This window comes from Cololabis saira, chromosome 1 (assembly GCF_033807715.1).
Source record: "Cololabis saira isolate AMF1-May2022 chromosome 1, fColSai1.1, whole genome shotgun sequence".
Taxonomy (NCBI): domain Eukaryota; kingdom Metazoa; phylum Chordata; class Actinopteri; order Beloniformes; family Belonidae; genus Cololabis; species Cololabis saira.
Genome location: NC_084587.1, coordinates 27,813,843 through 27,838,672, shown reverse-complemented (window position 1 = coordinate 27,838,672; position 24,830 = coordinate 27,813,843). Strand labels below are relative to the sequence as shown.

The window sequence follows — 24,830 nt, the reverse complement described above, 5'->3', positions numbered from 1 at the left end:
TAAAACACAGATGAGGAAAGAAACAAAAATAAGCAGAGGACAAATGGTGTGTGTAAATGTGCTTCTGTGGCTGATCATCTATCAATTATAGGTACTGTGCAGCTAAAATGCAACTCTTCGAACAGTTTGTCGCCACTGGTCAGAAGGGAGAAGGTGCACAGGAAGTGAAAACCAAAACGAAAGTGTGAGTTAAGGTCATATGTTGCATTTAAGTTAACGCATTTACTGACTCAGTCATATAGTACACCTTATAGAAAATGAAAACTATGCTGTTCGGGAAATGATACACAGTCGGATTTTCAGTTTTTAACCATTTTGACCATTACCATCTCAAATTGTTTACACTCATTCAAGTGCAATCAATTAATCAATCAATCCCTCACTGGGTATTGCAATTATTGGGATTATTGATAGCAGCAGTGCATCATTTGTTCTATTAATGATCACTGGCAATCTAAGCTGGTAATCTGCCAAAATCGTTATTTTGGCAATGATGAGCATCTTTGCCGTTTTAGAAAGTTCAATTCAATTTTATTTATATAACGTCTATTACAATATAAGTTGCTAGGCGCTTTCCAGAGACCCAGAACATGAGCCCCAAGCAAGTATTGCACAAACAATTATTGGTAAAAACTCCCCTTTAGGAGGCAAGAACCCTTGAGCAGGATCTGGTTCATAAGGGGAGACCGTCCTGCCGGGTAGAGCAGGAAAAGGGAGAACAGAAAGAGAGAATGAAGAACATAGAGAGGGGAGACACATATTTATTGTCAATGGTGCATAAGACAAGATATATTAGTATTAATTATCCGTTATCTGGAGAACTAAGATGTACATATGACTGATACATGGTTAGTTGATCTACTACAGAGACGACTATATAAACAGGTGTAGACAGCAGACACTGAGGGGGTCAGAGGGGGGGGCTGCATGTCGGGATGTCGGCAGATATCCCACAGAGATGTTATACAGACAGATGGAAGCAAGCAGTGGGATGGTCGGAGCAAAGGTCATTTTGATGTTAAAACTATCATAGATGCACCTCCATCAGCAAAACCTGATAAAGTGGCAACGACCTTCCTTAAATGATGTCCTTTTGCTTTTCTATTTATAACCCATCACTATTCCACCACTTCATCCTCATATTTTGATTCCTTAGCAACAAACCTTTGAAAAACGAGAAGCTAGATCACATTAAATCCATACTCAGGATTCACGCTGCAGGTTTTACTTCTGCAACAAACAGGATCTAGACCAGATATGGACAGTATGTGGCAAAACAAACGTTGTGTAATTGGAAATGAGACAATCAGATTACAACTTTATTACTGTAATGCGTCACCTTTTTAGATATCATTGTAATCCGGAGATTCTAAGGAAGACATGAACAAAATGCAACTCTGAAGAAAAAAAAATTCTCAGTTTTAGTTTTGATAATTAGTTTTGATAATGAGAGACTCTGTCTCAAATTGGCAGATCATTCTGGTAACTAGAGGCAGTCAAAAAAGATGTTTATTCTTAGATAACTATAATAAGGAAAGACATACTTCCACTATTTCCTTGTTGAAGTTAGTGAGCTATACAAAACATTATTTTCTATTACACACTTTTGGATCTTTATTGTATAAACTGTTCATCTTGAAAGTGGCGTGTCGTGTGCAATATGAGGCAACCAAAGTATCCCAATTAATGTGGGTTTTTCTTTTTTTTAATGTACATTTGTTAAGTAAGCACTTAAACCACTGATTGACAATCTTGTCATACAGTGGTGCAAAGAGGGAAGTTTGCAGGTTGGAGCAAGTTTCACTTTTATTGTCGGAAGAGTAACAGTTTCACTTTTATTGTCAGAAGAGTAACTGTGCATCGAGAACACAAGAGAACTTAAACAAACTAGTGGTAACAACTGCTCCAACTCTGAGCTGAACTCTTTCCCCTCCCTCAAACACTCATTTCAAGCTAAACAAACAGCAGAGACTTCTAAGTTTAAAAACCAAAAGTGTCTTGAATCCTTTGTTTCAATGGTTGATATAAGATTTCTGTCTTACTAAAAAAAATGTTTAAAAAGCCTGCATGACACTTTTAAGCTAAATCTACTAGCTGGGATGATGAAGATGTTTATAATGAGAACATTGGACAATTGTAAGTGTCATCTTAGCTAACTGTTAAATGCTAAATGTCTAGAAAACTAAATTATATAAAAACAACATTGTTTTCAGGATTTAAATGTATGCAGGATATTTCAAATCAGCATAGTCTATTACTGTAATTTACCCACTATTCTTCGGTTTGTATTTCAGTAAACCATTAGCTATGACCCTGTTCTACCTGTATTTTATAACATCATATGTCACTTGAAAGTGATAAGTTTATTTAAAAAAATTAATTAACACTTTAATTGTGTTTGCAAAGAAAAACCTCTCACCTCCAGTTTACATCATACATTAAAAATGTCATAAAATTGATTATTTATATCACATTTTCTGTAGAGCAGATATAAACTTTTAATGCACTTCTCCCTTCTCAAGGGATTTTATTGTGCTTTTTTCTTTTGCCTGTTGGGTAAGTCGGTGTTATTTGCATATATAGGGGTCTCTGGAAAACAAAAGCTCTTTGAAGATTTAAGCCATCACCGTGTCTTTCCCATCTTTGAAATCAAAATTCTACCCATGGAAGCTCGCAGCGTCTCATCTTTGTTGGAGACGTTCCATCCGAATGAGTTTTGGATCTCAGACGTGAATCAGAAAATGTGCTCACATACCGGTAAAATCAATATTGGGTGCTGTCAGAGTTTGTAAGCTGCCGTTTCAGTATTCACTCTGCAGCTATGTGTTTTGTTTTTTTTTCCTTGATTGAAATCAAGACAATCTCCTATCTGTTTCTGAGCTTCTGGGCAGACTTCACAGCCGTTTAGTATTCAATACAAAAACATAAGTCTCTAATTGGTCTTTTTCCTTGAGATACATTACTGTGTGTTTGTGTGTGTGTGTGTGTGCGTGCGTGCGTGCGTGCGTGCGTGCGTGCGTGCGTGCGTGCGTGCGTGCGTGCGTGCGTGCGTGCGTGCGTGCGTGCGTGCGTGCGTGCGTGCGTGTGTGTGTGTGTGAGAGAGACTCTTGGAGACTTAAAGTTAAAGAATTATTTTCTGAGGAACCACATGCCACTTAAAGAAATAGCCCAACGGCACCAAATGTAAATAAAATAACCATGAGTGCTTTTTTTTTCTTTTTCGGTCATCATCTCTTAACCTGTCAACTAACTACTATGCATTAAGACACAATTTCAATGCAGGTTCACACTCTTTTTCTCAGCCTGTAGCAGAAACTGCAGCAGCTTTTTTTGTGTGCATGTCATTGTGTGTGAACGTGTGCATGTAAGGGTGCGTCAGAGGAAAAAGGAAGTTGCGGGATGAAGTTAAAAGCTTGTGACACAGTGCAGCTCTGCAGAACACCCACCACGGAAGAAAGGCAGAACCAGAGCGCCTAACTCTGAATAGGAGATAATGAAAGTAAGGCGGTGGGGTGAACATCGAGCAAGAAGACCGAACCACCAGGAGAAACTAGTGAAGGTAAGAGCTGATGATAATAGTCATCTTACATTGATAGCCAGTTGAAAAAAAAACAACACTATTTGTACTTTCAAGATAACTGTTTCAATAACTTAAAGGGCTGCATGAGTGTGCCTGCAGTATGTTTACTGTGGGCCAACAGATATGCTGCTAACTGAAGTCAGATTGAGTGAATACTTGTAATTTTGTCTAAGATTAAAAAGGGAGAGGTTCAATTCTTTGTTATCCAGTCATCAGAAACCAAAGATGGAGTTGTGGCGGCAGTGTGCGATGTGGTTGATCGAGTGTCGCGTTCTCCCTGAGAACCACCGGGTCACATGGGAGGGCGCACAGGTAAATCAGCTGTGTCTCTCCAACAGTTACACTCCTGCATACAAATATACAATCCGCTCTCTTAGTTCTTCAGTCTCATAAGGGGTGTTTGTGTGTGTGTGTGTGTGTGTGTGTGTGTGTGTGTGTGTGTGTGTGTGTGTGTGTGTGTGTGTGTGTGTGTGTGTGTGTGTGTGTGTGTGTGTAATGTGGCCAGGTGTGTGACCTCGCTCAAGCTCTGAGAGATGGCGTGCTGCTCTGCCAGTTGCTCAATAACCTCCTACCTCAGGCTGTCAACCTGAGAGAGATCAACCTAAGGCCACAGATGTCCCAGGTGAGACGAGGACACAAATCTTTTCCTCCTCCATTTTCATAGGTCATTTCCATAGCAACCACTCTGCCGGTATGCATTACTGATGCCCACCGGCTGCCTGATAAGAAAATATTGTAATCTATATCTGAACTCATCCGGAAGCTTGTCGAGCGTGGACAGAATGATGATGATGATGAGTGATGATGATGATCATGATGATGACTGCAATGATGATGAGAAACACACAAAGAAAACAATTAGAAAGCACTGAGAGAGGAACATGCATGAAAAAAAATCAGTTTTATCAAAATCGTTCTTTTACCAAAGCCAAATATGTTATTGAAAAAAAAGAAAAAAAAACTTTCAGTGCTGAGTTTTATCTATACAAAGCTACAAAAGCCCAAGGTTCACATCGTGGGGAGTTTTCTACCACAGATAACACTTTTAAACACAGTGTTTGTACTCTGGGCTATTCTTCCTATGTGGACCTACGGTACATCACCATAGCATGCGGCTGCCTGCTACTTTGGCACACTGAGCTGTTTTGCATTTAACTATTTCTGCCCAGTCACCTGACCAATCAAAGCAGATTGGATAAGGGTTAAAGAAACAGAAGCTAGAATGGAGCATTTCAGTGAAATGTTGCAAGATGCTGCAGCTTCGCACAATTGTGCATGACTTCTTGTTTTTTTTTATATGAAACCATGGAAACCATTTTTCTAGTATACTGCCAAACTGAAGTCATGCACAAATGAATAATCATATATCATGCTCTTTAACCTCCTAAGCCCTGACATACAAATATGTAGACATCATACATTGTTTTGTCTTTATCATATATTACTTCTTAAACGGGGCCCAAATTGCACCGGGTCTTAGAGCATTATATGTAAACTTATTATTCTTCTACAAAATAATGCCATATTCAAGAAAAACTCGTAAAAACTGGTCAATTTTCATTGACTTCATTAATATTTTATTGATTTGACTGACATGTAGCATTAGAACTCAGTTGGGGTACAAATTATACTTCACGTTTCATCACGTGCACTCACACTTAGTGGTGAGCAGCAGGTTTAATGTACAAACAGGAAACTGGTAATAATTTGAATTTATTCTGGCCTGTCCTCCCTTTTAAGTACTGAACAAACAAATACCAATGAAACAAGCAAGCAACAGGGTCTGCATCTGACGAGGAAGATAATAACATGAGAGAAGCAACAGTGAAATAAAGATAATGGTCAACGGGAGGAAGGAGAAATGACTAAGTAGTAGAAAAGCTGTAACGTGTTTGGTCTGATCAAGTCTTGGGAAGGTCTTGTGTTGTGTGACTATGTGTGTGCAGTAGTTACAGTGCTCTGGCACAGACATATGAAACACTGGGAAATCCTATGAGGTCAAACATGGTGGAGAAATATCCGCTGAATAGCAGAAGACAGTCCACTCAGACGTTCAGGCACATCTACACACATTCACACACTTGATGAAATTACATTGATCAAGGATTTTCCCACTGTTCTTGCAACAGGGATTACTACACTAGTTAATGTGGCATGGCTGAGTATGTAACTCTGCTGATATGAGCTCCTGAATGATTGTGCTGTTGTGTGTGCCACAATATTAGTCAGAACTTAACATTTCCTCTTCTCATTTTTTTTTCTTCAAATAAGAGTTCCGTATTTCCTACTGCTGAGCTGGCAGGCAGACAGAAAAACAGACAGACACTCAGGAGGAGAGAAAGAAAGAGAAATAAAGATATGCAGACAGACAGAGGCAGAACAGAGAGCTCAGGAAGTTATGTTAAGCTGCAAAGACTAACCTCCACGCTGTGCGCTGTGTGGTTTCTTATGTCGTTATACTTTAGATTTATAACGCAGCCTTCCGCGCTGCCTCTCGTCTCATCAGTTATTTTTGTATACAGTATCAGTGCAATACGTGCATTTTGTAGGCTATATGATGAGCATCTCCCTTTAGTGTCATCAACAAGTCTGTCAACATGTTAAATATTTGACAACTCAATCATACATCTTGTTTTATTGTCTTACATTTCACTAGTCTCTAAAAGGTTTTGTCTCATTTGGCTTTTTTGGCTAATAATTTGTGCTACAAAGTCATTTTCTGGGCTATATTTGTTTTTAATAGTTTCATTTACATAAAATAACACTTTCTTAGAAAACAATATTCAATAGAGTAAGGTAACTTCTGTTTATTTTTTAAATTAGCAGGATGTTGTGTAAAACACTGATAAGATCTTCCCCGAAGCTCTTCAAATTTCTTCTGTCGACACTGCAAGACACAGTAATATTCCTTTTGGCAGAGAAATTAAACTAAATAAACAGCTAAATCGTTTGTAATATGCTGCAACAGAGCAATGTTTGCAGGAACCTTTGGGATTATCAAAATGGATTGTCGGTTAACGATTTGTTGTGTAACTAACGGATTAGCAGATGTTCAGTAGACATTAGAGTCAAAGGCATGAGGACATAGCATGTTTAACCACATTTGAAACAGATTTGTGACAATTAATAATGTCAATAAATAAACTGAACTGATGCTAACCCAAGTCTGTCTTTCTATTTGTTTTTAGTTCCTGTGCCTGAAGAATATCCGGACGTTTCTGGGAGTTTGTCAAGAGAGGTTTTGTCTGAAGAAGAGTGAGCTGTTTGAAGCCTTTGAACTGTTTGATGTGCGAGACTTTGGAAAGGTATCAATCTAGTATCACCTGTCTGTCCCTGGATTTGAATAGCTTTAATTTTTCCGAAAATATCAAAGTTGGTGGTAAACAAAAAACCTTGATTGTATTATAACGTGAGAACCTTATCCTGAAAATGAGTTTTCGAACACGAAGCATGCTGTAACACTTGTTTATGTGTGGATTTAGGCTGTTTCATGTCTGCGTGTAATAGCAGACCATCACGAGGATGTGGAGATCAGGCTTCTGGGAGGGATTTTTATATAATTTGCTGTCTAGCTCTTCTGATGGTTTTTGCTCATCTTCATGCTGAGAGTTTGTCTCCTGTTGTGTAAGTCTTGTTTTTCTCTGTTATGGGCTGGCGATCTGTCCAGGGTGTACTCAGCTTCCTGCCTAGTGACAGCTGGAGTAAGGATACAGCAAATCTTTGGATGATTACGTGAAAGGGCCAACACCTTTTCTACAGTCTTGTCTCAGCATCAGATATTTAACCTGGTGCATTATTGTTTGTAGAAATACTGTATATTCTCAATCCGTTGCTCAGTTTGTTGCTGGAAAGATTTTATGAAATTTAGAAAAAAAAAGAACGACAGTTCGAACATCTCACACTTGATTTGATTAGATGGTCACAAATAAGGCCAAATATTCTGTAAAAAGTGAATTCCAGTGAACCTTTTATAAGTAAAATTGGAGAGGTGTTTATCCATGCGTAAGAGTTCGTGGACAAATCTTTCAACAACTGTAAAATAATATTTCATGTGTGAAATTACATGGATTCTCTGCAAAAATCTTTGCCCCCCCCCAATACCAAATGATGTCGCAGAGACATTGCATCATTGCTGTGGGGTGGAAATATCTGCGTTGAAATCCCACAGTCTATTGCTGTATCCAGACATGTAAAAGGAAAAGAAAAAAAGGAAAACCAATATCCAGAAAAAAAAAGTCTGTTGCCGTCAAGCCTTAAGATGGGCTGAGCCAATATGGATAATCGCTCTATAGTCAAAAGGATCTACATTTGAAATTCATTTTGAAATTCGAAATATTGTTTTTGCTTGTTATCACTGCATGGCACTGTGAAAGCTGCGTGTAGAATGAACCTCTGTGACGACAGTATCCAGCTGTGAACTAAGCACTTGTGGTGCTAAACTGTCACATTTGTCTTGTCTGTAACTGGTCTCATCAGTTCCTGTTAAAAAATGCTGTCAAAAGAGAAGCTGAAGCAACAGAGGGGTAAACATGTCCCTGCCTCAGCCTTATAATCCTAATATCACAGATAAAAACTTTTTTTTTAAATAGCAATTACATTTCTATATTTCATTATGGCAGAAATAACTTGATCTCACAGAAGAGGTGACCCCAGAATATTGCAACTCTGAAAATGTGTAAAATGTTTTCTTGGCTGATTTTCTGTTGGTAAATATCAGCCACTGCTTTCAAACAATCCCTTTTATTTGCCCGTTTGCAACACAGTGAGAGAGAGAGAGCACCTTTAGAGATCTGTAAAGTAGCAGCAGCCACAATTCAGAGTCATTTGTACTAATCAGGCCGATTCACAGCCAATTCCACGTCTAAACTTCTCACAGAGCTGCTGAATTTGCAGACCATCTGTTGCACATACTGGTATCAATATATTTCAAGCTATTTCGTCCACTGCCACTTCAGCAATGACAGGCATTGATGTCATGACATTTTTTGAATGTCACATAATCACTGTTAAACCATCTAGTTAAGAGGATTACCAATTACCATGGCTGCACGGTCGTGAGCCATATCTGCTTTAATGTTTGGACACGCTCACATAGACGTTAGACGCCCCCACACACACACACACACACGCACGCACACACACACGCACGCACGCACGCACGTACGCACGCACGCACGCACGCACGCACGCACGCACGCACGCACGCACGCACGCACGCACGCACGCACGCACGCACGCACGCACGCACACACACATCCCAACTGTCTGGAAAGGGGATACGCCATTGTTATTAATAATACCTTCAGATGTGCTTGTGAAGTGAAGATATTCATGCGTCTTGTAACAAGTGTAACGTCATATACAAAATATATGACAATGCATGCATTTTGTATTGTATTATAAAGAATTTAGTGATTTATTTTTCTGCCATGAGTCCTGTATAGATACACTGTTAATGGGTAATGCCGCTGATTTGGACTCTTAAATGTCTTAAACGACCGTGAAATTGATACCCATTTGATCCAGTGTTTTCACCAATCCATTCAATTTGTGCCCTCTCACATGAAAAGGATAGTTTAAGGCAATTAAAGACATATCTTTAATGATAAAGAAATATACAGAATTTGTGGATTGCAGTTTTAGTCATCTCACATGTACACTGTCCAACACAATTCAATAGTGTACAGATGCTGCCATGTCACTACTTCTGTCCATACTTTATAAGGCCATTAGATACGGACAAAGCTGTTGTTTTTTTTCTAATGAGACCAGGCAGTCTGACAGCTTACTGCAGCTTTCAGACACCCACTAAGCCCTAACAGGAAGTGGCTCAGTGATTTTCTAATTTGAAGCTGGTAAGGGATGGCGAGAATTCAGCATTTTACAGTTCTCTTTCACTTTCCTGTGCTCTGCAGCAGTTTTTGACTGAATAGGAACTGATTCAAAAAATAAGCATTTGTTTAACTTTATCTGCAAAGAGGAAGCTGTGCCTCCAACAGCACAATTAGTCAAAAAGGGGCCGGGCCCTTAACAAGCTTTTCAACTTCTACTTAGTTTATAGTATGTGTACCGGCGCTGAGCTTCCCATTTCACTGTGCTGCCCTCACCAAGCCTCGCGGAAGAGGCACAGTCCCTCATTCACTGCAGCAAAATATTTGAATCCATTGCACAATTTATAGTTATAATGTTATAACAACGAGGTTTCATAACAGTTGATGTATGAACTGATGTAATAATATTATTATTACCAGACATAAAATGATGTAGGAGGTTTGTTCTGTTGCTTAAAAAGAAGTTCCTTGTTTAAATGTCCCCTGGGACCTGTGTGGAGTTTGCATGTAGTTCCTGTACCTGCGTGGGTTATATGTATTCAGTCCTCTCACGGTACAACAGGCACGTTAGACCAGCTGGGGACGGGTTAGTGTTAGTGGATGAAATGTATAGTTGTTGCTCTTTTGTGTCAGTTATATTTACTCTTTGTTTCATTGCAGAAGTAGTTTTAATGACTTTATAGTTAATTTATTCAGTCTAATCCTTTACTGGGCGAATGACCCTAGTTGCATCCTACAACTCAGGGCGGAGTTAAACACTGTGTTTGGCTCTGTCCAGCTTTGTACTTAACTGACAGCTGTGAGTGGTTTGATATTCTCTTCCAGATCATCACAGGAAAGCCAAGACGGTAAATGTCTGTTCCTACAGTCCCACTGAGGAAGTAGCCATTTATAAGATGGGGTGATAAATTACTTTATTTAAATGCTTTCTGCTCAAAACCTCCCCTACAGACTTTCACTTCTCATAAGGACTTTCCTCCTTCTATCTTGAATGAAAGCAGAAATCAAACTGTGCTGACTGAGAGAAAAAAGACCTCTTCAGTAGGATTTTATTTTATTTTTTAGAGCAGTCATTAAATCTATTGTTAATGCAGCTGTGAGAAAAAAAAAACTAGTTCGGAGGTCTGAGGCAGTGTAACCAAAATACCTAATTATTAGTGTTAGAAAACACAATGTTTTTCACTTAGTTTTACTAATTCTCATGAAACATTAAAAATGTTCTCGATTACAAAAATGTTACACTCTTAGTCAGACGTTGTCTTAATCAGAAACAACTTTTATGAAGTCTTGAAATGAAATGAACTCATGAAATGAGTGCTCTGAGATTGATCGGCATGATTCGATACATAATAATAAGAATGAAACTTGATCAAAGTCTAATTAATGAATGTTAATATTAAATGTGTGACTCAGCTTTTACTATTTGTATACACATCTGTGTTGCTTTCTCTTTATGGATGTTTCATTTACGTGTGTGTGTGTGTGTGTGTGTGTGTGTGTGTGTGTGTGTGTGTGTGTGTGTGTGTGTGTGTGTGTGTGTGTGTCTCTGCTTAACAGGTCATAAACACCTTGTCCATCTTGTCTCATTCATCTATTGCTCTACAAAAAGGAGCTCAGTGAGTAGATTATTGCATTCACATGAATACTGGTTAGAGATTGCCCTGGAGCAACTGTAAGGAGATAAAAAAAAAGTATTTTTGTTTATTTACAGCATTTATAAAGTTCATCAACACATTGTATATTGCTAATACTGACAACAGATTTGGATGAAACCAAAATCATGTTGATGATTGCGGTTAAAGTGCTTCTGTTACAGCATTAACAACATCTATGAGAAGTTATTCAACCTCTTGAGAATATAAATATGTGTGTGTCTTTACAGCATCAAAAAAATGACGTAGTTCAGTAAAAGTTGAATTTCAGACAGGAAATGTTACCAGCACAGCAGGAAGTTGATGTAGCGGCAGCTCACTGTTGGACTGCTTGGTCCTTCAAATGTCATGATTTTGTAGTTTCAGGAGAGGAGGCTCATCTATTTCAACTTTTTTTACTTCCAGAGATAGATTGCCAGGTAACAGCATGTAGCCTTGCAGATATCTGCATGTTTTGGAGACTAAAAACCCTGATATCAAAGACAATTGATATTTATTTCCTAAATATAATCCCCCATACAGCATCTTCTGGACAGAGGTCTAGACAGAAGCACTTTAACCATAAAATCCTTTACATCAAAGTTTGATCAGCTGGTTTATGTTGTAATAAGAGGCTTGTCTACGTTTTACGACAAATTTGATACTTTTCCTTGTTTACAACCCTTGATTTCTTTTTCAGACCTTTTCCTCTGGCGGGATTTACTGCTGATGATGAAATCTACAGTGGTCTGTCTGACCAAATAGAGTAAGCCATTTTCTCACTTATCCTGCCACAATATTCTTTAGAAACAAGAGAATGTGTTTCAAAATGTAGTAATTAATTGAACGTGTTTCAGTTTATGAAACCAAGCTGGAACACGGAGTAAGACTGGATATGCTTCGGTGTGTTACTGTCTAAAGATCTTTCCAAAGACAACGTTCCAAAACATAGAGACATGTGCTGTTTCTGGATATAGAAACATGAAAACAGAAATGAGCAACTTTGAAACTGGATTGGTTTGTTGTTAAATAATCTGTCTGCTTCCAGCGAGCTAACAGTCTCAGTCTCTAAAAACGTGTATTTATTGGTCATATTTTGACGTTTGTGTTGTTTTTGTCAGTGACACAGTGGATGAAGATGACGACTTGTATGATTTCGTGGAGGATGAGGAAAACGAAGGAGATGAGATCTATGAAGATTTGATGAGGACAGATGAGCAGCCTGAGACTGTGAGTAGTTCTTTATGATTCCTCGAACAAAAGAAAGCCTCACGGCTGCCTCTGGGAATGCAGAGGCTTTCTACAACTCTGATCTTTCAGAGCGGTCATAAAGCTTAGAAAAGTGAAAAATCTACAGTCCAGACCCTTCACTGGTCACATCAGTGAGAGGTTGCCCAACAACTTTGATTTGTGATCTCATAAAACGTGACACCTGTCACCTGAGACCTTGTGCCATTGATCTAGCACACACAACAGCTTCATCCATTTTTTACAACTCGTAATGGCAGGATTATTGTGTAATGAAGATTAGCAGTCTTTAGGAGTCTTCAGGTTCCCCACGGTCTGGAAAAATCGGGGCTCTTAAAATGTCACATTGCAGGCTTCAAAGGCTGATTGAACATTTGAATATTTTGGAAAAGGTATCATATTCATTCCTGTGAAATAATCATCCATCAGCATTTATTACAACACTGTGCCTTTTTGATTGTATTTAAAGCAAATTGCATAAATGTAATCAAAACGAAGAGCAGAAACCATCTGTGTGCTGAAGATGCAGAGGAGTAAAGGACGCAGCCAGACATGAAAGAAAACATCCAGACATTTTTCTTGTATGTTATATGCAGCAACATAAGACAGGCATCGACAAGCGAGAGTGTTGCCTGCAGGAAATTCGACAGACAGAAGAAAAGTACACCGAAACACTGGAATCTATCTTGCAGGTGAGTACGCAGTCTCAGTACGATAAAATATCCATCTACACACGGAACATCACTCATAGGCTAGGAACAGTGCACAATAATGATCTAACCTGTACGGCTTGGGACAAATACTCATGCACAAGATGGATTAAAAACCCCTCTTTTCTCTCCTCTTTTGCGCAGCACTTTATGAAGCCACTTGAAAGGTTTCTCCAAGCTGAAGACATTGAAAGCATTTTCGTCAATATTACGGTAAAGAAGGGGATGATCCACAAAGCTGCTGTACATACAGGTTTACCTTCACATTTTCAAATGTGTTTTTGTAGGAGTTGGCTGCCACCCATCGGAGTTTACTGGAAGAAGTTCGGAGCTCCATCTTAAGCTACGGAGCCAAGAATCTCCACCATGTGTTTCTGAGCTACAAGGAGAGGTACACGGCACACGCAGATCCTCACAAACCCCGCTGTCTGTGCCAGCCACTCACACCACACTGGGGTGCTGCATGTTCTGTCTCTCTGCAGGTTGTTGCTGTACGGTCATTACTGTAGTCAGGTGGAAGCAGCGACAAAATACCTGGACAAGCTTTCAAATGTGAGGGAGGATATCCGGATGAAACTGGAGGTGAGGACGACCCACACACACTCTCATAAGCAGCAGCAAGAAACCAGAACAAGAGGAAACATTTCTTTTTCTAAATGAGTTGGATGGGCAACTTGCGAGGAATGAGGGGAAGTTGTTTGGGGAATAGTTAATTTTCTAACTTCCGTTAAGTGTACTCTAGGAGAGGCATTTTGAAGGAACAATGACAGCGCTGTTTTGGGACTGCCATGCTCATACCTCAAGTTCGGTATCTTGCTTTATGTTTTAATAAGAACTGATCATAAGTAGACGAGAAACAGATTAATATATTTTGTAAGGGGATCTTTTTCTCAGACTTGGGAGTCACGCCTTGCAATGTGCAGTGCAATGCAAGTTTCGGTTATTTCTGCTTTTGCTTCCTCCTTTAGGCCCAGAAACTTTCTCCACCTTTTATTTACAGATAACACATTTGTGTAATCTTTAAGAAAAGATTACACGAATGCACATCAGGTAGTCAGTGGGGGAAAAAGATGACGAGGGGACTACTACACCCCTCTAGAAATAAGCCGAATATTCCTAAATCTAGTCAAAACTGTCTTATTTTAACCAAAAATATCTCTGCCAAGGGGGTAAGAAAAATGTTTTTGACTAAAATTTTCAAAACTAGTTAAATAGTCTGTAATAGTCAATCCAATTATTTTATTTTTTTAATCTTTTTACTTCCTTTGAGATTATTTTGAGTGCTGTTGCAGTCTCTTGACAGTTCAACAAATGTAGCTTCAAATGCAGTCCCCAAGGGAATACATCTGTTTGTGTTTTCGTTTTTACCACAGATGTTTTGCTTTTTCTTCTTTCTCTTTCAGGAGTGTTCAAAAAGAGCAAACAGTGGTCGTTTTTCTCTCAGAGATTTGCTCATGGTCCCTATGCAGAGAGTCCTCAAATATCACCTGCTATTACAGGTATGTCTGTGCTCTTGCATCACCATATCACCATGTCACCATTTTCTGATTACTTGTGTCCAGCACTTCTACTATGGTGTGGTTTTTCTTGTGTGTGCAGGAGCTGGTGAAACACACCACCGACCCAACAGAAAAGGACAACCTTCGAACAGCTCTTGATGCCATGAGAGTAAGTGTGTGAGTGTGTGATTGTGTTTTTTTATCAGTAACTTGAATTTTAGATACTTAACTTTTTGTTTTTTTGTGTACACTTGTATGCATTTGCAGGACCTGGCGCAGTGTGTCAATGAAGTAAAACGAGACAATGAGATCATTAAACAAATAACCAGCTTCCAGATGTCTATAGAAAACTTGGTGAGGTTGCACTGCAAAAAGTCATTTCTAAGAATTTTTTTAAACTTTTTGTCTAGTGGTTCGATTATTTTATTAATTATAAGGCTTCTATTCCAGAAAATCTTTCATACCACATCAGCAACAATTTGACAGGCTTTTGGAGGGTTATTTCAACAGGGGCTGTTTTTGCAATGTGTAGTTTTCTCTTGTGGTTGTATACTATAGTTGTTTTGTTTGTTTTGATCATCTTGGATCTTCTCTGTCTATCAGAGTCAGTCTCTGGCTCTCTTTGGTCGCCCCAAGATTGATGGGGAGCTGAAGATCTCTAGCTCTGAGAAAAAGTCTAAACAGGACAGGTGCGTGCCCCGCATGGCTCTCTGCTGTTTCGATTTATTCCACGCTGTTGTTTGATGCCGTGTTTGAATGCTCGTCAGGTACGCCTTTCTTTTCGACAAAGCTGTGATTATTTGCAAGAAGAAGAGTGGAGAGACTTTTGAGCTAAAGGAGATCATTGAACTACATCACTACCAGATACGAGATGAAGCCACGGGGGAGAAGGATAATAAAAAGGTATTGTATATTTCATTATAGCAGGACGTACATCACATACATGAGTCATCCATAAGACTGACTGTACATGTCTGTGTGTGTATATGTCAGTGGTCCCATTTGTTCCTCTTGCTGAATTGCTATGGCAAGTGCGGCTACGATTTCTTCTTCAAAACCAGAGAGCTGAAGAAGAAGTGGCTTGAACAGTTCGAGATGGCTATGTGAGTAATCGCACGTGCACTTGTGGACACATGAATACACACTGAAACTATGCGCCGTGCTCAAACAGCACAGTAAGAGAAGATCAGTCAACAATAGTTAAGAATCTGACAACCAGATATTTCACGCCTGAGAGTTCTTGAAGACAAGAAACGGTTATCAGACTTTACCAGGTGGCTCACGTAACAGCTGATGTCGCTGCTTATCCAATATGTAAATAATAGACTGCATGTTCCCCCGACAGCTTAACAATTGGCAACATGTCAAATTGCTTGGCAGTCAAAGTGAACAAATAATCACAAATGTCAGAAAGCATTTTAGAACTTGAATAAGCCATGTATGTGTGTGTACATGGTTTTGTGAACATATCTATCTCAGGGTGGATTGATTTATCGCGTCCTTTTTCATTCTCTCTGCACTGAGGCTGCTGCCGATTAGCTAGCCCTTCTTGTTCTTTTTTCCTTTTTTAAATTTTTCCCCAAAGTCAAGCAACCCACTTCCTTGGAAACCAGCTGTGGGATTGCTTGGTTCCTCAAGTTTTTGTTAAAACATGTGTGCTGTGTGGCTGCAGGTCAAACATGTCTCCTGAGAACTCCAATGCAAATAACCACGACTTTCAGATGCACTGCTTTGAGGAAACCACTTCCTGCAAGGCGTGCTCAATGTTGTTAAGGTACGACTCTGTTGCCCTTTCTCCCAATTCCCATAGCTTATAGAGAGAGAGAGAGAGAGAGAGAGAGAGAGAGAGAGAGAGAGAGAGAGAGAGAGAGAGAGAGAGAGAGAGAGAGAGAGAGAGAGAGAGAGAGAGAGAGAGAGAGAGAGAGAGAGAGAGAGAGAGAGAGAGAAAAAAACGTGTCTCCTGATGTAAACTTTGTCATCAACAGGGGGATATTTTTCCAAGGCTATCAATGCTCTCGCTGTAAAATGGCAGCACATAAAGAGTGTTTAGGCAGAGTCCCGCCCTGCGGCAGGAGCTCAGGTTTGTGTTCATCAGTTTGAGTTATTTCAAACCCTACTTTTATTCTGAGGGATAATAACATCTAACATTGATTTTTCCCTTGAAATTACAGTACAAATGAAGGTACCGGTAAGTCTTTCATATTCATATTTCATATGTTTCCAAGATAAGTGGTGGATTTTTCTGTTCCCTTATAATGTATGCCATATTTAACATTGACTATTTCATTTAACTTGTAAAGAATACACACATTTATCTTTTTTCTTCAGAATAAACCACACAGGCCCTCTGGGCAGTCTAGCATTGGTAAGATGGTTTTAAACTTTACAGCCTTTCATAGACTTTTTAAAATAATCAATGAAAGTATCACTTTTTGTTTTCTCATACACCTTGAGAATTTGGTGTTTCAGATCTCCTTTCAAATATCACACCTCCTCTTACTCTTACTCGTAGGATTTCCTAAGATGGAGGTGTGTCAGGAGTACTATGGTTTGCCGCCGCCCCCCGTGGGCTTCGGCCAGCCCCTTCATCTCTCCAGGGGTGACATCGTTGAGCTGATCCGGGCTGATGTTGGCCTGGCCTGGTGGGAGGTAAAACCATATCCGAGTAAAAAAACGTGTGATGTGATTTCAAGCTTTGGTTCCTGTGATTCGTGTGTAGGTGGGATGCTGCAGTCTGTTTCAGTCTCTTTCGGCTGCTCACTGTCGTGTCTTCCTCTTCCTCCCTCGTGCCAAACCTGCAACTTCTGCCTGTCTGCAGTCTGCTGTGATTCATTGTCATGCTTTGAAATTTGAAAATATATGTGATCTCATAGCTAAGATTCATTTGACTGCTTACGTTTTATGTCCTTGCTATTATTCATATTGATTTACTGTTACACTGCAAGTGAATCAGACTTGTGATAATACATTTTTCAAATATAACAAGTTAAAACATTTTTATTTCAATTTCACCTGGAGGGACCTACAGTCAAATAATTGCGTGGTGATGTTATCCGTTTATCTGCAAAGGGGCCTGAAACACGAGTCACAACGGAGGGAAAATGGATCCCAAAAAATTGAGAAGATAACTTTTTTCCAAAGTGCTCAGGATCTCAGGCTGCGCTGAGTCTGACAGACACCCATAATTTGCACCTGATTTTTTTAGCACACCTATGGAAAGGCCCAAAAATGGCTTTTCTCCGGACACCATCTAATAAGGTTGGACTTGATCATTTCTCTCAAGACACTTAAAGGAGCTTGAGGCCGGATTGAGGCAGGATTTATGAAAAAAATGTGTATACGTTTTAAGTTTTCTAGTAATAATGTCAGATGAAGCGTTCCAAACCAAAAAGAATGAGCCCTCTAGTGTATCTCTCCGTTGCCTTGAACAGGCTGTGTGCTGCAAAATGTGCTACAATTCCGGGCCGGAATTTCCCGCGCTGTCCTGCGGATGTGACGTCACATGACGCTGCATGCTCGTTCTCCCCGTTCTCCTGTGCCGGCTTCGCTGTTGGCTGCAGTACCCCCGACGGCCGTCGTGGTGAAGGGTGGCGCTAGAGAGTCTCATTTCTTAAAGGAGCCTCATGCTCCTTTAAGAGAAATTAAAAGTGTGTAAAAGGTTTTGAAGTCACTTCCAAGAAGAGTACAGGCTGCTAACGCTGTTTTCACCACGTCATATGTCATTTCAGTTTCTAATTGACACTACACAACATTTTTTCTTTTTGGTATTTAAAAGCAGGGTAAGAGATTTTACCCAATGTCTAATCTAGAAAATTCTTTGTCACAATCAGTGAATGTGAAAAGGGACTACTCAAATTGTATAATAATAATAATAATAATAATAATAATAATAATAATAATAATAATAATAATAATAATAATGATGATGATGATGATGATGATGATGATGATGATGATGATGATGATGATGATGATGATGATGATGATGATGATGATGATGATAATAATAATAATGTGTTGTTCTTGGGGGAAGCTGGAAGGACGGCATTTAAAGCTTTTCAAGCATTGTAGATATTCGCAGGCAGATTGAAGATAAATATAATTAATTAAATCTGTCTTCAGATAAGTCTGGAAAATGAAATATAGATAATAATTGAAGGAACACAGGAGACTGTGTTTATAAAGTTACAGTCACAGAAATAAGCAGAAGTGAACCCACCACCCTCAGCAAACTTTTAAAAAAAAATAAGACATTTACCTCTTTTATTGTTCACTGAAAGGAAAGTTGATCTCAGCCAACACTACACAGCGGCAGTACTGGAATTAAAGACACGTTGTTTTATCCAGGATTCATCTATCTCTCAAAATCTTTGTCATACAAGTATTTCGGGGTTTACAAGACTACATCTATAAGTCTACTGCAGAATGTGTATAAATGATTGGTTTATGCTCGTAACAACTTAAAGGTCTGCTCAGTACGTGATGTTTTGTTTTGTTTTGTTTTGTATTGTTTCTTACTCAGGGAAGAAATCTGACCACTGGTCAAATGGGATGGTTCCCCTGCCAAAAGGTTCAGCCCTATGTCTCTGTGAGTATGAGCCGGTGGCCACCGTGAGCTGGTGACAGACAAATACTTTTACCTCTTATGAAGAGAATCCACATTGAAAAGCAACATATTTTTCATAACCACAGACTTACATGTAACTTTTCTGTGATCTCATCCCTTTCCAGAGGCCGACCCCAGACCTCTCTGGCTTCAGCTGGTGAGTGTGAAGTGCAACAAATCATTTTTCTCACTCAGTTAGTCGCAGTGCATGATTTCTTCCTGTACTAAATTCAATGCAAAACTAACTGAGAGACACCACAGAGCAAACACAGAACCCTAATCAAAGCCACAAAAAGAGAAGCAGACACTGAGAAAGTGCTGGTCTGTTGTAAAGCTGTGTGACATACTGTAACACTTTTAGGTTAGTGGGACGTGGCTACGTTTCACTGCCCAGCGAGTTGACTAACCCTTATGTGGCTATGACCTGCTCTATTAAATGATATTTAAATGTAACTGATATTTTACTTCAAGAGAACAATAACCACAATTTAAAACAAGTATTCATGACTGTAAAATAGCTTTACTTTGGCACCATCTAGTGGTAGGATTAAATATGTCACCCACGCACTGCATGGACCTTTGCTATGTAAATGTCAGCACAAATCCAATTCAAAACTATACAGGACCAGTCAGAATATAATTAACACTCCATCATTTTACATAAAAACAATGTTCATAGTTTTAGTAGATACCGGTAAGCAGATAAGTTCCTTTAGAAAAGCACTATAGATTCGAACACTTTCTTAGTTCTTCATTTTTAAAGATAACATAGGGGTTACCATAAATTAAATGTTACTATAGGATTAAAGGATGATTGGGCCACAAAAATAACATTGAATGCTGTTTAAATAAGAGTTGCACAAAGAATGGTCAATACAGGGAACAAAGTCCTGAAGGGAAGTTAAATCATTCTGTTTCTCCAGAGTTTCTCATACTGACCACACTGCTAAGCTGAAGTCACAAAACTCCTGACTATCCTGAATTGACCAAGAGTAGAATCTTACTGCTGACAATTGCTTTTTTTTGTTCTTCAAAAGGTTGTAAACATATTGCATGATTTTTGTATTTTTTTTATTTTCGCTAACAGTGTCTCTCATTTGACTCAAGGTTTGCAGGGAACATGGACCGCACCGCCGCCAAAAACCTATTAATGCCCCGCTCTGATGGAACCTTCCTGGTGCGACAGAAAGACGGAGGAGAATATGCCATCAGTATCAAGTGAGACCTTTGTTCTGCTTTTTCTTTGTGAATACAAGATGGCCTCTTGCAGTAGGAAGCATTAGCGAGCTGAACTGATGACAGCTACTTTAGGATATATGTATTTTAGATTGCATGTACTATTGCTTTAACAGTATGAACATATGTGTCTTAAAGGTCCCCATGTTATGCCTTTCCTTACTTTTCATTGGGTCGATGTTGTTTTTTTATGATAAACATCAAACTACTTACTTTAAGTACCTAGGATACATAGAATTTAAAATAACCCTATACAGGCCTTTAAAGCTATTTTATGTAGCAGTGCAGCTTCTGACCACATGGTGGCATATAGCTCTGCTATGTTGACAAACGAAGCCTCTAAAGGCGTGTTTCCACTGGCTGGCGTTCCGGGTAGATTTTTCGGTCCATGCTTTTTGCAAGTTTCCATTACCAGGTACAAAAAACAACCCTGTAGTAGGAGAGGGACGTTTTTCGGCCCAGCGGGGCTACCTGATGGGTGGTCTTTGCTGATTGGGTGTTCTAGAAGCAGGAAATTACTTTCAGCCCTCTCACATGAACTTAAATCATGTGACCACAAATCACTTAAGAATTTTGGACCAGAGACATTTTGCTACGAGTACATTTGATGAAGTTGGAGATTACATGAAAAAAACGATGGTTGGACCGAGTCGGTTCGGGTCTTGCTATCATTTTACACCAATATAGAGGTCTGGCGGGGCGGTCTTTTAATCTCAATCGCTACGACCGGGGTGTATGTTAAGGAAGTAGCATCCGTTGTTTACGTGTTTCTTCTTCTATTCATTCTTCTGCTCGGCTTTACCGCCAGGGGCGCTATTTTTCAGTCAGGTTCTTGTGTGCCGCTACAGTTTAGTGGAAACACACCGGCTGAAGGGGCCGAGGAGACTAGTTTTCTTTGTACTTAAATAGATTTTAAACTATTTAACTAACTTTAAATTACACATTTTAAACTACTCCATGTACATTTATATATATAGTGATAGTGTATTGAATTTGTACTTTTAAAGATCTATTCAATTGATAAATAAGTATTTCTATGTATTCTACTGTAGGTCTTCTTTAATTATTTGAGGAGCTCACGCTACTTTCAGCTGCAGAGAAGGATGCCTGTGAGCTCAGATTTCAATAAAACATCATAAAAGCCGAGAAACATGAGAGGAATAGTTCAGTTATGGTTCACATTCTGCATGGATTCTGTCTGAGTTTAGTGAGGGTTTCCTTTCGTAAGAGTCCTTGATCCTTGTTGCCATCAAATCATCAGTCATTTTGTAGTTTTTTTTTAAAAAAACATGTCATGTGCATCTCTTTTTAAATGTTTTCACAATTTTAAATTTGAGCAGATGTTAAAAATAATCATTCTCATGAATTATTACACTTCTTTTCATTCTCATCTATTTTACCCACACCCCTCTGTGTGCTTTGTAGGTTCAACATGGACATCAGACACATTAAGATCACTTCTAGTGAAGGCCTGTACCGCATCAATGAAAAGAAAGCCTTCAAGTGTTTAACTGTAAGTGCTGTGCTCTCATTTGGCCAAGACATTGATACCAAACAGACAAACCAGGACCAAACCATACCAGGTAGATTTGTGATTGACTGAATCTCCTCTCCTGTTTCTATCCTGTTAGGAGATGATTCAGTTTTACCAGCAGAACTCTCTAAAAGAGTACTTTAAAGATGTGGACACCACGCTACGTACGCCTTACAAACAACCAGAGCAAAGCAATTCACCGAATAACACACCAAATGTCACACCAGGTACTTCTTCAAATCCTCCCTATGAGCAAATGAAAGCCATTCTATGTAGTAATATCGATCCTGACCACACGGGGGAATATAACTCTGCTGTGTTGACAAAAGAGACACTAGCAATACTATATTCATGAGTGGGGATGGTCTGGAATGTCTTGTAAAACCACTTTGTACTTTTGCACTTTAGTGTGAGCTGTCTTGTGATATGCTGCCCCCGTGTGGTCAGAGAGGTTATCACTACAAGCAGTGACTTTAAATTAACGATAATTCATATTAAGAAAATACACATATTTGTTATGTAGACATGGGTTAAATAAGGGGATTCATTTACTTCCATGGCTGTTAAGGCCAGGTGAGATCTATACAACCATGTCCACTTTTCACTGTATACTAATTATCTTCTGGTGATGTTTCGTGGATGAGACACTCAACAGTAGATGAAAATTCTCTCATAAGCCTCTCCATATGAAGTGGAGTAAGATGTTTTTCCAAAATGTCAAATATTTCTTTCAAGCGTCTCCCTGCTGCAATGTGGGCTCTGTCTCACAGGGGGCAGCATGAGGAGCTTTGGCGTAGCGAGGGCCAGATATGACTACTCAGCCAGGGATCGCTCAGAGCTGTCGCTGCTAGAAGGAGACACCATCAAGATCCTGTCCAAGAAAGGTCACAACGGCTGGTGGAAAGGAGAAGTTTATGGCCGGGTGAGAATGCACAAAAGATTACATATATTGAAAAAAAAAAGTGAAAATATGTTCTTAAATCCTGTCTTATCTGTACCACTTCCATGTTTCCAGGTGGGATTGTTTCCGTCCAACTATGTGGATGAGGATTACTCCGATTACTGCTGACATGACCCCACAGGAGATGTGTAGACCAAATCTGTATGTGAGCGACTGCTTCAGCACTTGTGCATGAGTGTGATGGTTTTGTGTGTGTGTGAAACTGAAGCTGGTACCGCTGAGGGTCCAGTAGAGTGAATAAAGCTTGTATTCGACTGACCAGGCCTGTCTGGCTAAATGTAAAATTACACGGCGCACCTCACAACAAATGTGTGCATCCATGTCCAAAATCAAATAAAACTTTATTTATATACCACTTTTATATAATAAATAAAATGCGACACAAAGTGTTTAACAGTAAAAACAAAGTTGATCCCACCCATTAGCCCACCACCTTCCTAGCCAACCTTAACCCCTATTAATGATAAGACATGATCAACGATAAAAAATAAAAAATAAAATGGAAAACTTTGCTGGGTGCAAAAGAACCAATGAGGAAACACTATCATGGGGAGCCGTCTGCATCGGGGCGGCTTCTACACCAGGGCTGGGCTGCCTGGAAGGGGGCACATCCCACCCCCAGGTGAGCAGAGTGCTAAACACCTGTGTGGGATGGATGTACGGACCCACCACCACCCAGGGAAGAGGGGACCGGTCAGGACCACAGCAACTGGAGACAACAGCCCTCACAATGCAGAACACTCACACTGAGAAAAAAAATGTTGTTAAAAAACTAGAGGCTATTAGACAAGATGAGTAAATATATAAGAAAATGAAATAAAAATAATAATGAAAAGGTGTAATAGAAATTGACAAATAAGGCAATAAATAACAGCTTGGCTCAACATAAAATCTAGGGTAGGAAGTCTAAAATGGGATTAAAAAAGGGGACATTAGTTAAAAGCCAGATTAAAAAGGTAGACCTTGAGCATTAATGTTCTCTGCAGCCCCTCAAATCAGTAAAAAATAAGTGAATATTAAAATGTTGAAAATACAGGACTTCAAGTATACCTTCAATGCAATAAACTCTGTTTACCTGTTATGACTGCAGGTAAAAAGATTTCACAAATTTTACAAGGTTAAAAGAAAATAGCATGAAAATAGTGAATGCAACAGCCTCTGCACTTTTTTTTATGTCTACTCATTGTTGGGACTTGGGATGAATGGCATGGTGTAAGGCTGACATGGTTGGGTTTTTTTAACCCACAAAAGGACATACAGTGAGTCTTCACCTTGACCCTCTCACTCTTGTACCTAAGAGTCGAGCAAGAAATCTTGTCAATGTGAGCTCAGATTAAAACCTCCAAAGCAACATCAAGTCAATTCTTTCCACCATATAAAAGACAATGATACAGTCAGAGAAAACCTTGGGAGACTTGCATGTCTTCATTTCCAGCACCATTGAATAACTAATGATTTACAAGGTTTTCAAATCAAGCTGTTAAACAAATTCAAAATATGTATAATCAGTGTGTCTCAGTAGGAGTTTAATGTCAGTAAACATAATTCAAATAGTTCAGATGTTAGTTCATATTTTGCCTCCCAGTGCTGTTTTCTACAGTTGGGATGATAAAATCAGTTGCGCTTACCGCAGGATCGTGCTCCCAGAGCTGATGGGTCGGTTACTCGGTTTGGTTTGGACGCATCTAGACACAAGTCATCTAACCTGATCTCCTTGTTGACTGTGTAGGAGAATACATGCTGGACAAAGTCACAGTAGGCTTTTAAAAGAGTTCAACTTCAGAATGTTTATTAATGTCTCACCATAGGCTTATTTATTTGATTGCTCAAAAAATAAACAGTTAACTGCACCAACTGTCCACCTTTTGTCTGCTCTAACATGTGGGGGTCTTTCATATTTAATAGTATAACAAAGTACTGACATACTAGTCTATCAATATAATACTGAAAGCTATTAAGACGATCTTTAAGGTTTTTGGTGTTTTTTTGCATTA

General features: G+C 39.3%; 1 protein-coding gene across 2 annotated transcripts; it reads left to right on the top strand.

The window, feature by feature from the left end:
* The first annotated feature begins 3,409 nt into the window (after window positions 1–3,409).
* Window positions 3,410–23,190, top strand: LOC133442047 (proto-oncogene vav-like). 2 transcript variants are annotated; one of them, XM_061719939.1, is made up of 29 exons: window positions 3,411–3,559; window positions 3,790–3,892; window positions 4,086–4,202; window positions 6,769–6,885; window positions 10,969–11,027; window positions 11,743–11,808; window positions 12,164–12,272; window positions 12,887–12,982; window positions 13,145–13,213; window positions 13,288–13,391; window positions 13,483–13,582; window positions 14,404–14,499; window positions 14,600–14,668; window positions 14,767–14,853; window positions 15,103–15,188; window positions 15,267–15,402; window positions 15,493–15,602; window positions 16,172–16,273; window positions 16,485–16,579; window positions 16,671–16,687; window positions 16,828–16,864; window positions 17,012–17,148; window positions 19,022–19,087; window positions 19,231–19,262; window positions 20,213–20,323; window positions 21,767–21,854; window positions 21,973–22,102; window positions 22,646–22,797; window positions 22,891–23,190. In XM_061719939.1, the coding sequence occupies exons 2-29, from the start codon at window positions 3,806–3,808 to the stop codon at window positions 22,942–22,944; spliced, it is 2,529 nt and encodes an 842-aa protein (XP_061575923.1). In that variant the 5' UTR covers window positions 3,411–3,559; window positions 3,790–3,805; the 3' UTR covers window positions 22,945–23,190. The 2 variants fall into 2 exon arrangements, with proteins under 2 accessions (XP_061575932.1, XP_061575923.1); XM_061719948.1 differs by lacking the exon at window positions 22,891–23,190 and having other exon boundaries at window positions 3,410–3,559; window positions 22,611–22,791.
* The last annotated feature ends 1,640 nt before the right edge of the window (window positions 23,191–24,830 follow it).